This window comes from Lissotriton vulgaris, chromosome 10 (assembly GCF_964263255.1).
Source record: "Lissotriton vulgaris chromosome 10, aLisVul1.2, whole genome shotgun sequence".
Taxonomy (NCBI): Eukaryota; Metazoa; Chordata; class Amphibia; order Caudata; family Salamandridae; genus Lissotriton; species Lissotriton vulgaris.
In genome coordinates, this window is record NC_141698.1 from 271,703,636 (window position 1) to 271,720,869 (window position 17,234).

General features: G+C 45.9%; 1 protein-coding gene across 1 annotated transcript in view; it reads right to left on the reverse strand.

The window, feature by feature from the left end:
• Positions 1–4,788: 4,788 nt before the first annotated feature.
• Positions 4,789–17,234, reverse strand: part of CCDC12 (coiled-coil domain containing 12) — a 274,086-nt gene continuing 261,640 nt past the window's right edge. Inside the window, exons 5-7 of the mRNA XM_086940994.1 lie at positions 11,782–11,816; positions 7,144–7,220; positions 4,789–5,714 (exon numbers count right to left, since the gene is read on the reverse strand). Coding sequence (XP_086797120.1) covers positions 5,635–5,714; positions 7,144–7,220; positions 11,782–11,816 — 192 coding nt within the window. The 3' untranslated portion in view covers positions 4,789–5,634. The remainder of the gene's footprint in view (positions 5,715–7,143; positions 7,221–11,781; positions 11,817–17,234) is intronic.

A 17,234-nucleotide genomic window follows, 5' to 3' on the forward strand; every position in this document is an offset into this window, starting at 1 on the left:
GAAATGTGATTTTTCCTTTGCGGTTTACTAGTGCTCGTGTGAACTATTATGGATAGTGCATTCTAAAAGATATTTAATAATACATGTATAATAGTGCTCCATATCGATAGTGAGTCAGCAGAAAAAAATCAAAACACTTGAATCCGTTGGACAAAACATTAGACTTAAGATATAAACGGGTGGTCAAAGAGATCATGAAAAGGTTTCATTCACATGGGTAAATGAAGGTAACACATCGTCAGAGCGACATGCCAGCTCATACAGTGAGACCATAGGTCGCTGGGAAATATGGTTTTACCCTACACAATCCACTTATGCAAGCTCGTCTTTCTCATTTTTAAATTCGAAACTATGTTCTATGTTGTTGCTTCATACCGGCAACGGGTCAACAGAAGAAAGTCACAAGATGTATATGAAGTGTGGCAAAGCAACCAAGGGGTAAATTGCATACACAAAAAATAATCCCCAAATTAGTTAAAAAAAAATGTTCTTATACAGAAAATGTTTTTGATTGAAAATTACGTTTTGCCAACCAGAACATGAATATTCTCACCTACCGTTTAAATGTGTTATGTTAATCAGGGTCTTATACTTCTATTCGGAGGTCCTTGATACAGTATTGAGTGAACAGTAGTATCTTAAGTAGTTCACCTTTTCATGACCTTTGACATCTGTCAGACCAAAGTTAAGTCCCATATCACTGATGTGGACTGTCTAAGGCAAAATGGTCCATAGAATGTCATCATTGAGACCATCACTATGACTTCTCAATCTAAACACCTATCGCTGTTCTTTAATAAACAGAAAGTGTGTCGCATTTTGAACATTGGTCAGTATAGTGGGTTTGTCTAGTACAATCCAGAACCATTCATATCTAGTCATGTTACACAATACAGGTAACCTGTTCGAGAACACCGGTTATAATCGCAGACTGGTGACGATGGCCATGACCATGGTGTAGCACTGGCGATCATTCTGATTGCCCACACATGAGTGGCTCACTGAAATGTATAAATTGGCCTTGTAAGAACAACGCAACTAAATTGCAGGACAACATAGAAAATCCTGGGCCATTTGGTCCCAGTTTCTTGAGCAGGGAGGGGATACACCCTAAAGGGACATTCTGCCACCATTCAACAGAACAGATAGGGTAACTAATGCATACTCATCCTACACCTCCCCCATCTCTTATTACTAGAATACCATCATCCCATCCGGGAACTCAACCTTTGCCAAAGCTGTGATGAACACTCAGCACATAGGCCACATAACACAGTCTGGCAATTAACTCCTTCGATGCTGCTGACGGAACCGTTCCGTCACGCCCCTCGGGTGGGCTGTGCTGGTGACGGAACGGTTCCGTCACGGCCCGGCCGCCGCGCCTGCGCGCTTTTGATTTCGCGCCTGCGCGGCAGGTTTAATTAAGCGGGCGGGGCCGTGACGGAACTGTTCCGTCACAAGCACAGCTCACCCGCGAGCCGTGACGGAACGGTTCTGTCACCAGCGCGGGAGAGCTGCGCGCCTGCCCGCGACCGTTAGCGATGCGGCGGAATAGCCGCCGCAGCGAAGGAGTTAAAGATGTGACTTCCAAATGACCAACCTTTCATTATATAGTTAACTATGCCCCACCCAATATATTTACTCGGGGTTCAGGCAGACAATGCTACCTAGGTTGCTATGATGATCCCTAATACATATTGCAATATAGAGGATGATACTCCCAGCCTTCTTTTCCAAATCTATTCAATGCATATTATCTCAAATTGTCCTCTGATATTAGGTTCAGATGTATATTTGTTCATACGTGCTCACTCACTGGTCAATATGGTAAGTGCAAAAGAAATCTCTGTTGCGAGATCCTATAGATGGAAGCATAGCCTCAGATAAAAGGGTTTTCCTCCCAAACGTTCGGTGCTAGTGGTTTATCAATGCCCTTAAGGGCCACCTATACCTCATTATTATTCAATCAATCAATCAGTGTCTTGTAGAGAGTGACTACTTACCCGTAAGGGTCTCAAGGCACTGGCGGGGTGCTGTAGCTCCGTTGAAGCGCTGTGCTTCAGCCGAAGAGCCAGGTCTTAAGGTCCTTCCTGAATTGAGGCAGTGACAGTGATTGCCTGAGGTGGAGAAGCAGGGTGTTCCAGGCCTTTGCTGCAAGCTAGGAGAAGGATCTTCCTCCAGCCGTGATCTTTCTATTATTATTAGTATTGTGTCATTATTACTATTAAAGTGCATTAGATTCTGCACTTCCTAAATAAATGTCCGTCTCTAATTTCTTTATAATCGGCTACTAGTGATGCACTCAGTCTCAGATTATAAAGAAGTTAGAAGTCGACTGTAATAAGTTATTGCAGTCGAGTTCTGATGTCACTGTGCTTGCTGCCTTCACCTTTGTTCCTCTATATGGATGTGGAACTCCTCTGCGACTTGCAATACCCTTATAATGTACGGCAGGGGGTACTTTATCCCTAATATTATTATTGGTATTAGTACTATTAGTATTGGTATTGTTTTAATATGTCCTTTGGGTATAAAACAATGGGGCACGCCTACTTAGGCCAATTTAGATGCTTACATTATGTATGCTGCTCACAGTACCATGTTATGATAGCAAGGTTAATGAGTGTACATCTGTTCGAGACCATGATTACCACCCTCCTAATATGAAAATGAGCATGAACATTTAAAATTGGATACACAATGTACTATTGATTATAAACAAGAAAAATTGAGAAAGCTGTCAGCGATAGCCTTATTGGGAGGTTTCCGTCCATAAAATTTGCTCCTCAGTTTGAACCCTATCTTGACGAGCTCATTCCGCAGTAGGCGATGACGCTTTTTATTAAATTTAGGGTCCTCTTTCTAGCGGTGAACAGCTAAGTCATTGATGGAACAAGATGAGACTTGGGGCGCGTCACAAGTGATCATGTTCCATTTGTTCAGGCAGAATAGAACATATCTTATTTTGTTGTCCACTGTATTCCGTAGCACGGTCAAAATGGCTGAAACCCTACTGTCAGAGTTTGTGGTTTCGTCACTTTCAACTTGCTTTCCAAATCTTGACCTCCGACACGAGTAAACTGACAATCTTTTTGTATAAGCAGTTTCCTATTGGCAGCGGCTGCAACTTGATCTTCCACTTTAACATTTGAGTGCTGCATTTTAGTTATTGCAGTAGTGGGTGGGATCAGGATGTAACTAGGCCTTTTGCCTAAGTAATAGCTCATTGCACTTTATCTAATACGGTGGCGGTCCAGGACAGTGCATTCACTAGTGCTTCAGTGAGGGAGCCATTGTTGCCATCTGCCGGATTATGTTATGTTCATGTAGTTATATTTTAGCCAAATAGTCCATGAATTTGACCCCGCCTGTTAATATGTCTACTAATGAATGTATTGGTGTACTCCTTTTCATTGTTAATTGTTTATTTGGTCTGAGACTGCATTTAGCTTACGCTACTACTTACATTATGATATGGATGAACCTTGCCTTTAGGCACTGTGGACCATAGGTTTTTGTCTATAGTTTGCGCTTGTGGATTGTCTTCTGTGCAATCAGGCCGAGCTTGGAACATTCTTATTTAATATTTTAAATGTCATTTGCAGTGTCGTTTTATGAAATCAATGTATTATGTTTGAAACGGTTTTATCGTGTTACTTTAATGGCCTATGGTCGAATAAAGTACTTTTTCACTAAGATAATTAAAAAAAGAGCGAATAAAAGAATCACTTACCTTCTGGATACAGTCTAAAGAATTTTTAAGGGCAGATATGAAATATATCAAAGGTGTGTTGGATACCAGTGATATTAAACTGCAAGTGGACTGGTGGACTTGCGTCATTTTGCATTTGTTTGCAGCACTGAGCGGGAGAATGGAGAAGGGTTTTACTAAAAGGGACGAGCATTGTGGATCCTCAGGCTTGTCTGTTATGTCTTCTCATTCATGTTGTGTGAGTGCTAGCATCCAGAACCAGGATAGGAGTGTCGCGTTGCCTCCTTTGTGAGGCAGTGCAGATATTGATCTGCAGATAGTGTCCGAAGAAGGAGCGCATAGACCGAGGACCAATTGGAAATAAGGTTTAGGGAGGGGTGAGTCTGCCTGCAGTGCTTCCGCCAAGGGGCTGTGTGATGCATGGCAGACAGAACAAGGACTTGTGCCACCCTTTCTCCGCTGTTGATACTGGAAAGGACGGTGAGGTCACTATTCTGGTGAAGATTGGCTGAAGCACTCCTTTTGGACGATCTGATCTGGCAGAAGTCTATAGGAAGGGACAAGACAAGTGCGGATGCGGTCGAGAGGCTGAAGGCAAAGTCTGACCAAGGCATCACTGGATCAAAAGCCGAATGACCCCCAGGCATCCACTATGTGGACCCAAAGGCCTTCACTGTGTTGTCTGGAACAACCGATTAGAGGGCATGAGTGGTGAGGGACGCAACTGCAGGTTTATTAGTGCAGTCAATGAAAGTCGAGTCTCCCTGGAATATCTTGGGTCCGAGTGTGTTTTTTCAAGAGTGCAATCATTCCTAGCCTCTTCATAGAGTGGACGGGTCCGTATAACACAACCCAGATTTTATGTGGATAAAGGAGTTCATGTAAACAGGAAGACTATTCTCAGTTTTAAAAATAAATCATCTTAATAGCAGTAATCTTCAAGGATACTAGCAATGAATACCTCCCTCCTCTCTGGATTGAAGAAGATCCCAGTATCAGGACTCGTGGTCTCACTAAAAAGCAATGGACAACAAGCAAGGCATCACCGGACATTCAAGCAATCAGGAACCCAACACTATTGTCATGAATGAACATTTTATTTAAAAACAAAAAAGAAAAGACAATCAGAAGTAAATGGCAAAATACGGGATTTCAACTGTACAAAAGACGTACACCAGGCATCTTCGCTATCACAGTGATCACCGACCACACAATGCAGTGACAAAGTGCTCCCAGGTATCGAACTACCAAAGGGGTGGGAGAGCTCAAACTGAGGGAACTTAATGAATGCCACACAAAGAGAAGGAATGGACAAAGAGGGATCATGAGGGGTCCACCACAGGCCGATGCCTCTTAAAAGACGAACAAGTCTATGGTAGGGTCAGCCAGATGTCACTGTATCTTCAAACCCACTAACCTCCTCGACAAGCCAGTATGTAGGATTTCTTCCTCCCCATCCCCCACAGGGTGCTGTTCCAGACTTCCTCTCTTGCAGCACCACGATGTGTTGGGGTAACAGCTTCATGAACGCCAGTGTTACTTTGCGTTGAGTTTCAAGAGCAAGACCAGTATCTTAAATACAGAAGTATTGGGGACGAGCCGCAGTCCATCAATTCGCGCTCTCGAATGAAATTGCTGCATCTCTACATCTTTGCAAATTTCAAAAATTCTAAAGTAGAAAACAATCTGTAGTCTTACAAAGATACAACTATTGTAACTAAAAGAGATTTTGAAAAAAGAAGGCTTGAAGAGATTAGGCCACATGGTCCTACTTTAGAAAAGGTTGTTCGTGGTAAGGACACCATGATTCGCTGTATCCAAGGCATGGCAGACTGCGGATAGAAATTGGCTAGTAGAGCGCTTTCCAATCATGTGACAGATCCAACAAGGACTCGGATAGCTATTTACATCTTTTCACCCCTTCAATCAGAATCCCCATCGTCCTGCTTCGCGGACTCAACTGCTGATGCCAAGTCGTCCTCCTGCCCTTTGAGTCTTTCTCCTGTGGGGAAAACACAGACACATTAGGGTAAGAAGACTTTACATCCTGCTATCAATCTGCTGAGTTTGTGAGCTTGGTCTATAGCTGATGGGACTAAGTTTGGGTTGTGTTTTTAGCATCATATTGCATCGATGATTAGGACTTCCAGATTTCCAGGCTGGGACCAGTGCCTTTGTGCGTGTGTCATGCCATGCTTGCATTTTTGGGTGGGTGGAAATGTTAAGGACATAAACAGGTTCTGAAACTAGAATGAAGACAGATGCATGACTGGAAAGGTTGTGTAGTGAAATCCAACCTCCCCCTTTTCGGACACCTGTGTCGCAGAGGCATGGTTAGTGTATGGGGACATTGGGATGAATCTTGACAGACTGGTGATGCTCAGTGGCCACGACACAGCCACTCTCATGGCAGGAGAATCAGAGGCATACAAAAAGAGCACTGGTCATTTTTTTTCTTATGGACCTGGGCGGACTTTCAATTTTGTGAGTAACTTCCAACACTATAACAGAAATTCCAATTATCGATGAACTCTGATGTACAATGGGAAGTACTGCCCGAAGGAGGGAAAAAACACCTTGGAAAACCGATCAAGTGACAGCTCAGTTTAATTCATGGTGGTTAAGATTCAGAGCAATGATTGGAAGAATTACATAGCGGGCAAGAGGAGATGGGACAGACTAGGGTGTCTAATTTGAGTTGGGTGGATTTCTGCCTGGTATGTCCTCCCCTTCCCAAGAGTTACCAATATTGGGGGTATCAGAAACTCCAGGGGGAGCCTAAGGGGATTGGTCGATAATACTCTATACTATGTGATTTGGGAAAGAACATGCAGAAATCAGTGTTTCCATTGCAGTCAAAGGCTCAGAGGGAAATATTCCATCTTGCAATCCAGACGGAGCGGTTACTGGCTCCAAGAGGATTACTTAGCTTTCAGACGGAGATGGGCCTTACACCGAAAAATAGATGAGCCTCTATCAGTAATAAATGAGGAATACCATTCAGTGGCGTAATGTAAAATGTGCGGCCCACCCTCCACAATGTGATGTAGGGTCCCTCACACTTCCATATCACACAGAAATCTATACGTTTTAGACCGAATTAGGGCCACTTGAAGGGGACCCCAGCAATGTAGGGGCTGCAAGGGCTTGTGTTAAGCCCCTGATACCATTCTAGAACAGCTTCAAAACAATTAAGCCTCCTTAGACATAACTCAGACTCTTCAGTGAGCCAACTGAATGCCTTTACTACATAGACTTTGGAAACATGCCTCCGCAATACGAATGAACTCTTGTATAAGGCGCATGTTCGTCCCTGTCAAAGCCAAGCGATCATGGTAATCAAAAAAGGACATTCTAGCCCCTATGGTCTGATTCGACAGCTTGGGCAACTGCTCTGTATGACAGTTGTTTGCACTATCTTAGATACTTACTAATTAATTCTGCAATGGCCCTTTGTGTCCTCTTCTCTAGTTTTTCCAGTTTCTTAGCCACATCTCGCTTCAAATCCCTAGAACAGAAGTCAGTGATTATAGTTTTACAAAAGCACACACAGAGGCAAGAGTGTTCCATCATCAAAAACATCAACAGCGCCACTTGCTTCTCCTGCACATTGGGATTGCTGCCAGCAATCTATTTATTGGTTAACTTGATGCACAGTTTTGACAAAAAAGGCTTTGTGGGACAGCTGTGAATCACTTTAAAGTCTGTTTCGGGAGTAACAAAGTCTTAAATTGCCTCTAGTAGTCACTTCCTTGCAGACAGAGCCAGTCCCAGTGGGAACAACAAAAATGAAAAAAACACAGTCCCAGGGCGGATTTTTTTTTTAAAAAACACAGAAGACTGGGATGCAGCCCTGAGTAACTACCATTGGTAGAGATTAGTTGAAACATTCATAACTATTTTGTATTCCTCAGAGCGACAGTATGCCCAGGCGTGGGTCTCGTGTTCACTGTGCCACTGGAACCAAGCTACACCCTACTGATCAGCCCCAAACAGGCTGAAACTAGTCTGGGTTTGCTTCTGTTTTTGGGTCAGGGGTGGCTTAGTTTGGCAGTTTGGACTAGACCGTTCCTATTGGAGCAGATCCAAGACTGATTTGCATATGGACAGGCTTTATCAGATGTTGTATAATGGGCAAAAAACTATAAACTGGGATGCAGCCCCAAGTATCAGTGGTTGAGATTAATTCAAGCATCTACCCATGACTTTTCTGTACTCCTCGATACTTTACAAACCAGCTCACGGATCAGTCATTCAGACATGCCAAGACTTCGGTCAGTTCTATTCCTCATTTCCTTTCAGACGGTCTCAGTGTCCGAGCTTAAAACCTGAGTGAATGGGCCATCTCTCTTAGTGTTGTTTTATGTTTCAGACACACAAAGACTTTGGGCCTTGTTTTGACTTTGGCAGATGTGAAACATCCCCCAAAAAGTCCCATTAGGCCTCTTTGGAGTGCACAGAGGTGCTACACTCTCTAATTAGGATGGACGGGATATCTGCAGATTGTTAGCAGATGTTCCACATATGCCAAGCTCTAAATTAGGTCCCTTGTCTTCTACACCTAGATGTATAGTGGTTACGAAACACAGGCAGCTGCTGTTAGACTCCTGTTGCAAAGCTTTTAATTTCTCACAAGAAACCTTTGGGTTGTGTTTCTTCTGCTATTCTGGACAAGGTTAGTAAGGTGGATAGTAACAAAAGCAAAGACTGATGTTTCCACTTTTCCAGCTTTTTTCTGCAAAGGGGCGATCTGGCTTTGGGAGAGATGAAGGACATTAAGAGAGTGGCAGACTGGCCCTATGACCACTTGTCAAACTTTTTTATTATAAGCTAGCAGCTTATGTGGCACAGAATGCGGCGGATATGCTTTAAACTTGTCATAACAGAGGCTTCTGTCCTGCCATAGAATGCAGAATCTCTATCACCACTGTGAGAGGAGGTTTGGATTCTATTAACCGCATCGCTGCTGCGGTGATTTTTGCGCTGTGCGGCTGTTTTCCGTTTTCCGCGTTACATGACGAGCACAGCTCGTCATCAGCACACGCCACCCGTGGCTGATGACGAGCTGAGCTCGTCATCAGCAGCGATGGGGTTAAAGATACAAATACGAATAATACCCATCCTGAACCCTGCCTCTACACTTTCATTACGTTCGAAATCAAGATTGGAAGACTAACTATCTATGGAATGGGTTGGTATACTTTTTGGATTGTGGGCAGCGCATAAAGCTGGTTCAAGTTTGCTGTTAAAATGTTGCTTGGTATGTGATTTGAGACCTATACAAGAGGAGGGACTGAAGCAGGCAGGGAGGTCTAGAAGAGTCTCCTCAAGGTATTTGGTCATGGCATGTAAAGTGCATGACCAGGAATCAAACACTAGAAAGGTTTTTACCTTGCTGCTATCAAGAGGAAGTAAAGTATTGTCATACTATTCACCTCTGTGTCTCTTAAGTGCACTCTGAGGTTCAGCACTGTACCTGGGTAAGACTCAACAAAAGGAATCTTTTTCACACCACAACCAAGGAGAATGAAGCCCGAGTTATCTCGAGTTTTCCTACGGATCCTGCAGTGGAAGAACGCACTCATGTTGGTAACTATCTGATAATGAACCACCTATACAACTCTAGCATTGTGTTGTGTTGCCATTGCAGCTGGAGGAAGAGCCTTTTTCTGGGGCAATCTACAAATAAGTAACGATAGACTGTTTAATATGTTTCCAGGACGTATAGGAGGCAGGGCCGGACTGGCCGTACGGGGCATCGGGTGTTTCCCCGGGAGGCTGAAAGGTTGGGGGTCGGTTTTGCGGCAGTGCCTCAATATCGGCCCTCAGTAACAAAAGCAGCAAGCAAAAGTTTCTAGCCTCCCGGGGGCCAGGCAGCGATTCACCAGTGGCGGGTTCGAGAAACTTGCCTGGGCTGCTTTGGGTTTTCAGTCCGGACCTGATAGGAGGAGGCGGGGTCCCTATACTGCAAATGTTATAACACTCTATAAAAATTATGTATTACACTATATTGACTACTACTTGTATTGTCAAGTAAGTAAATGTGGAGTTAAGAATAGCGAATCTATACTGTCCTATGTACAAATAAAGTGACGATGTAGTGGTAGGCGGTATCGTGGATGCGCCATTTTTGCAGATCATTGTTCCTGCTCTTGATATAGTGTCAATCTACTGTTTAGGGGATTGGGTGGTGCTAAAGGCGCTGCATGTATGCGGAAGGCACTGCATGGACCTCTTTTCTGAAGGTTGTGCCGCAGCAGAAGCCATAGTCTGCTGCTCTGACCTGGTAAAGTGTGATGACTTGAGCTGTTTATTTCTGCAAAATCGTCGTAGTATGCAAAAGATTCCACATTCTACATGGGGTTGCCAGTGCTTAATTTGTAAAAGAATGCGCGCTGGTGCCCAAACACTGCTTGAAAGCCTGTGGCCAGCGCTTTTAAATGTCAGCGCGCCGAATACCAATGCCGAGTCTTGAATTCACCCTGGCATCTTTAATCCACTGCCAGGCACTTCCCGACCCTTGATCTCACTGTTATGGTTTCCTGCCTTCTAGTTTTACGATGGTTTATCCATCTTTCTCAAACTCCTTTTCAATTAGTGGTATTCCCCTCCTCTCAAGAACTGTCTGAATAGGAATAATAAGTGTTGGTTCCCAAAAATGAGACTCCGGTGGCCCCCACCATCAACAACTTGCTACAAATAAACACTGGGGCTACAATAAACAAAACATCATTTGTATACCATACAATAAATAAAAAAAGTAAATACTGGCAGCAGTTACAGAGCACCTGTCTGTATGCTCGCAACATTTCCTTCTCTAACACAGCACAGACAGTAGTTCTTCAGATCTGTATTTGATGCCAACGAACAACTGTGACTATTTTCTTTTTTCTTCAAAGACTTACGATGGTAAGTGGGGTTTACCTGTAAATGTCTCCTGGCTGAACCATTGACAAGACTCGTGACTTTAACTCTTCTGTGGCCCACTATATCTAACAAAACTGTATACTGCATATTACTTACATATACAAACATATTATGACACAGCTATACAGAGTTCAGTGCTAGATACAAAACGTGGCTATAAACACATCAGACCTATTCTTCTTTGTCAATACTGGTTTAGTCCAGGGCCCAAATTATATATCAGACGCACTGTCCAGGTTTGCGCAGCAGCACACCCGTAACTAGGTGTGCACAGCACAGACCGGGGTAGTGTGCATAATTACACACACAAGTTAGATGACCTCAGCCCAGGCCTGAACTCGGACAGTGTGCCTGTGCCGAGGACAGAGCACTAGTGAAAGAGGGGGCGCAGCTCGAAAGTGCGGCTGCCTTCCACTGTGGGTGACCCAGGCTCGCTCTGGAGGGGAGCAGAGACCCTCATGCGACGGGTGCAATGTGTTACTGCACCCACCTGCCAGGGGATGCCCCAGGGTGGGTGCCTGAGACTCCTGCGTCTGCTTCCTACAGAGCTCCCATGGGAGGGCTAGTGACTGTGGCATACATTCAGAGCACCTCCTGACGGCTTATTTGCCACTGCGCCTGTATGTGTAATATGGAATGGGCACAATAGAAAGATTCTCTCTTTTGCAAGGAGCCTGCCTCGCCCACATGCAATTGTCTAGCTGTCCCCTCCTGCTCATGCCAGTGTGAATGTGCACGAGGGCAGACCATAAAGCAGAGGAGTCCGGAATAACCATCTGCAGCCCCCTTCTATAATGATAAAGTGTCCTGTAGATGCAGGGAGTGGGCGCAAACACACCCCAGGAGCACTTGATATGTTTCTGGGACCCATTTGGGGTTTCAAAAATGTACATTCAAACAAGCCTTCAGCAGAAGTTTCACACGTTATCCATACTACAAATGCCTAGAAGTTGCTACGAGTTATCCCTTTTTTATTTTTACTAGGGCTTTAATTATTTATTTATGTTTATTTTACGGTGCGAGATTCAGGGCTGCCGATTAGTTTTGCGGTTGTCTGAAAATGTCCATCCAAGCTCGGCAACACATGTGATCAAACTTCAGCAAATCATTGCAAACACGTGGCAGAAAGGGGCCGAACTCACCAGTCTGGCTTCCGTGGCGCGAGGTTGGCCAAGTCCTGGAAAGAAGAAGGTGTACAGATTCTCACGTTACTATCAGCTCAGGCCTTGGGAGAAACTTTACACAAAGTTATTAGCGAGAGAAAAAACATAATTCTAGTCACATCCTGAGCAGAGTAACAGCACCAAGGCCGCCTTCACACACAGCCGGCCATGTTTAGCAAAAATGCGGGGGCATGGCAGATATGGGTGGGGGCGGTCCTCACTGCAGCTAATATTTCTTCAATAAACAGGCTTTTATCAAAAACAAAAAAAGGGCAAAACAAAGGTGGTTGTTGCACGAACAGCAGTCTAACAATATAAACTGAAGGCCACAACATTCGGGACATTTGGCCCCCAGCATATCATAATATAAAACTGAGCAACGCTTGCATAATCTAATAGTCTACACAATCCGCCTTGCTTCATGGCACTTAAATAAGAGTTTCCCTTACAGCATCTAACAGAGGTGATCATGCTATCGTCATTGCAAGGATGAAAGGCTATGGGGCCCCCTGGAATAGTGACTTGAGTTACACACAGATCTTACTAGCAGTTCACAAACCACTAATGTATTTTATTGGTTGCAATTTACCTTCTAGTGCCTTGAAATGGGCCATTTGATTTCTTACGGACTCGTTGGTAACAAGTCCGTACACAGGGGCATCAAAAACATGGAATTTAAAATATGTTTTTAATACCAATTACGATGCCAGTGACAGTGTGCCAGCTTCTCACAGACGATACTGTCAGGGTAAATTTAGCAGTGCATGCGAGTGTTTCTCCGGGTCTAATCAAAACCCCAAACCCTGTTCCAGAGCTGGCTCAGAATGCCAAAGCTTATTTTCCGCAGTCAGCTCAGAATCAATATTGGAAACTAATCCTTATATGATTTTCATAAAAAAATATGTCAATTTAAATCCGTATTACTTATACAAGTATCTAATTTATACAGCCTGAAATACTGACAAGAAACATTCACATAGTTGTATGATCCATACAAGTATGTGAATGTTTCTTGTCAGTACAATTACATAAGTATATGGTTTTATTTTATGAATATATTCCCGGACAGATTGTTATATCATCTGTACCTTTATCATGCGGAAGTTGGATGTGCATGAAGCATTGTGGGATATGCAACACAGGTGTGGATTTTTTTTATTTATTCCCTGCAAGTGTTTCCATTGGTGGACGGTGAATTATGCCATTTGGTGTTTGTTTATCGGGCGTGTGACTCTGTAGTCGCATAACCCAGATAAAGTTTATGGAAGTAGGTGAAACGTTGGTGATCTGGTGGCCCTCGCAGCCTTGTGTTCTACAGTCTTTATAATTTAGATGGCCGAGTAAATATTTTTGCACACATAGCTTGCTTGGCATGAGCATTTTTTTTTTTTTTTTTTTTTTTTTTTTTGGTGTAAAAACTTTTATTGATGTTCATCATCCATTTTACAACAAGACAAATACACGGTAATCATGACAGGAGAAAGGAACAGGATGTCCCGTAGTAATACACAGCTATTTAGCCGACAACCCTCCGGTCCGGCAGCAAAGGATGAGGATGATACGGCAGACCATTAGGAGAGAAGCATCGGAGTCATGAAGTTTTACTTTTTTTTTTTGTTTTTTTTTTAAATAGCATTTTTGTTAACTGTTTCATGTATAAAACGTTGAAAAACAAACCAAACAAAGTGGCTCAATAATAGTGCTTAGATGCGAAGCAATATAGAACAAAGACGCTAGTAGAACACACCGACCCCCCACCCAGGCCTAACCCCTCCACCCCCCGCAGAACGTGAGCAGGAGTTCCTATGATATGAGTGCAGTATTAGTCTTGCCCCGTGGCAGCCCACAGGTTAGCCAATCATCTCCTCCTCATCTTCCGAGTCTTCGTCTTCAGCCTCCTGAAGCGGATCGCACAGGTCCCCTCTATATCTATTCCAGGCCTCCCACACCCTGTTCCATTTCCTTGGGTTCGCTCTCACTTTGTAGACAGTTCGTTCAGTTAACATCAGTTTGTCCATATTTTGACACCATAGCGACAAGGTAGGTAACTCAGCCACCCCCCACCTCTGTGCCATATCACGCTTAGCCATCATTGTTCCAATTGTAACCCACTGCTGTTGTCTGAGGTTAAGATCAGTGCCCTCCCAAACATTCAAAAGACAGAGGCGCGGTTCGGGTGTGAGGGAGGTGTCAAGGGCCTGGGAAATCGTGCGCATGACCTGTTGCCAGTATCGGGCAATGAGAGGGCAGCCCCACAACGTGTGCAGTAGTGTGCCATCCTCCCCACATCCTCTAAGACAACGAGGGGAGTCAGCCCTGTGCATTTTGTGTAGGGTGGTCCTCGTGTAATACGTTCTGTGCAGTATTTTCAATTGTATGAGTCTGAACCTTGCGGAAACCCCAGCCTCTCTCGGGGATGCCACAGCAGCGTTCCAGTCCGTCTCATCCATAGCGCCCAACTCATCCTCCCATTTTTCTCGCAGGGTCTGTAGGGGGTCAGAGAGATTGTTCAGCAATTTACGGTAGGTGAGTGAGGTGGCTTTCGTTTGCATGTATTCCGTGAGGAGCCGGTCTTCTAGGGGCGAGGATTCCGGGATTGTGGTTCCCGGCTCCAACACCGCCAGGAGAGCGTGCCTGATTTGAACGTACCTATATGTTTCCGTGGGGCCCAGCTCATATTGTTGTTGAAGTTGCTCGAATGGTATCACCCCAGTGGACGTCCAGAGGTCCCCCACTGTGGAAATGCCTATGTTGTCCCATTGGGTGAACCCTTTGCTGGTCCTCAGGCAGCCCAGCTTTTTAGTGTCCCAAAGCGGGGTAAGCTTCGTAATGACTCCCTTCCACTGTAGCTTGGTGAGTGCCCTGTACCATAGGGTGATCGTGTGTTTAGTGGGGCCAATCAGGTTCTTGAGTAGACTGTGGTTATAGAGGGGGGCCAGAAGACTCTGTGTCCCGAGTTGGGCCCTGTCCGCCATGTACGCCGGGTCAGTGTGTGGTGCATGGATCCATTGGTTAAGTACCTTAAGTTGGGATGCCCAATAATAAAGCTGTACGTTCGGTAGCGCAATGCCACCATCGTACCAGCCGCGGTTCAGTTTGAGGTGCGCTATCCTCGGGGGACGCCCACCCCAAAGTAGAGTGGTAACCATCGCGGTAATCTTCTGGAAGTAGGAGGGCGGAATCACGACAGGCGCATTCTCAAAGACATATAGGAGGCGCGGGAGCGCCATCATTTTGAACAGCGCAGCGCGGCCTAAAAGTGTGAGCGGCAGGGACGACCAGTGCCGCACGTCTGCCTTCAAACGGAGGAGGGGGGGCGCTAGATTTCGATTGGTGAAGACGGTCATGTCGTTAGTGACATGGATACCCAAATACTTGAAAGAAACATCTGTCACCACCAACGGACAATGTTCCGGGAGGACTGGTCGAGGGCCCTTCAGTACATAAAGGACCGACTTCGTCCAGTTAATTGTGTAACCAGAGGCCGCACCGTGTTTGTCACAAAGCGCCAATAAAATCGGGACACTCAGTTCGGGTGCTGATACGTACACCAGCATATCATCCGCATATAATGATATCCTATCTTCCCAGGTTTCCGTCCATCTGATGCCCTTCAACAGTGGTGTCGTTCTGAGGACGATCGCGAGGGGTTCAAGGACCAACGCGAACAGCAATGGGGAGAGGGGGCAGCCCTGGCGGGTTCCACGCGCCAAAGAGATCGCACGAGAGATATGGCCATTGGCCGCTACGTGAGCTACTGGGCCTGTGTAGAGTAGTCGGATCCAGGATAGGAACTTCGGACCGAAGCCCATCCGGTGCAGGACTGCGAACAGGTACTGCCACTCCACCATGTCGAAGGCCATCCTGGCGTCCAGCGACAAGATGGCTGCTGGCTCTGTCAAGGAGTGTGCACGCGCCAACGCGCCGTGTACTCTACGGAGATTTAATGCTGTACTCCTGTGGGGCATAAAGCCGGATTGGTCCGGGTGGATCAGTTGGCCAAGGTGTGGGGTCAGTCGATTAGCGATCACCTTCGCCAGGATCTTCGCCTCTGCATTGAGTAGCGAGATCGGGCGGTAGGATGCACAACATTCTGGAGGTTTCTCAGGTTTTGGGATAGCTACTATCGTTGCCAGGCGCTGATCCAATGGCAGCGTTCCTGACTCTCGACAGTTCTCGAACATGGCCAGTAGCGGTGGGCCCAGTGTGTCGGACATCGTTTGGAACCATTCGATTGGGATCCCGTTTGGGCCCAGCGCTCTGCCCGTATGCAGTGCGCCTATCGCCATACGCAGTTCCTCCACTGTGAGATCCGCTTCCAGCTCGGTTTGCGCCTCCGGCGTTAGCCCCTCCACCTCAATCTCTTGGAGCGCCAGTTCTGCCTGTTCCGGCGTGACCACCACTTCTGGGGTGTAAACTGATTGAAAGTGGTCTGCCAGGAGGTCAACTATCTTGGGAGGGTGCGTGTGAAGCGTCCCCGCGTGGTCTTGCAACTGTAGGATTTGCCTGCCTCCATCCCGTTTTTTGTCCAACCAAGCCAGCAACTTGTTGGCTTTGTCGCCTACATCATAAACTCTGCATGCCGTTGATTCAATCCGCTCTAACACCCTTCGGCGGAGAAAGTCGTCGTGTTTTAGCTGGCAGAGAGTCAGCGCGTGCCTGGTGGCCTCTGACGGTGTGGCCATGTGAGTCGCATTTGCTTGTTCCAATTGCAGTTCCAGTTCGACCATTTCCAGTTTTTGTTTGCGTTTATGGTCGGCTATGGTCGAAATGGCCTGGCCCCTGAATACCGTCTTGTATGCTTCCCAGAGAATCGTCGGCGAGGACACCGACCCGGAGTTCTCCTGGAAGTAAAGTTTAGTGGCAGTTTTAAGGGATTTTCGGATCGGGGGAGTTTTAAGATAGCTAGGGTAGATGGGAAAGAGACGCATGCGGGCCGTGGTAGAGCAGGACAGTGTAGCGAGCAGGGGAGAGTGATCTGAAATACCCCGTGGTGCGATGTGTACATTGTCAAAAGTGAGTTTACCGCCCCCCAGTGTGAGGAAATAGTCTATGCGCGACAGGCAAGCATGAGTGGAGGAATAGTATGAATAGTGGCGATCAGTAGGGTGAAGCTGCCTCCAAATGTCTACCAGACCCTGTGCCTCTAAGAAGTCCCTGAATTTCGTTGGGCCAGTAGGAAGGGGGCAAGCCGGGAACCTGTCCATATCAGAATCAGCCAATGCATTGAAATCTCCGCCCACTAACAAATCCCCTTCCGGGAGTTCCAAAAGAAATTTACCCAGGGCCGGAAGTGCCGATGAATGTAGCGCCGGCGGGATGTACGCAGACACCACGTTGACGGGCACGCCCTCCCATTGTCCACACACCGCCGCGAAGCGGCCATGTTGATCTGTTTTTGTGGAGTGGTGAATGAAACGTGACGTTCTTTT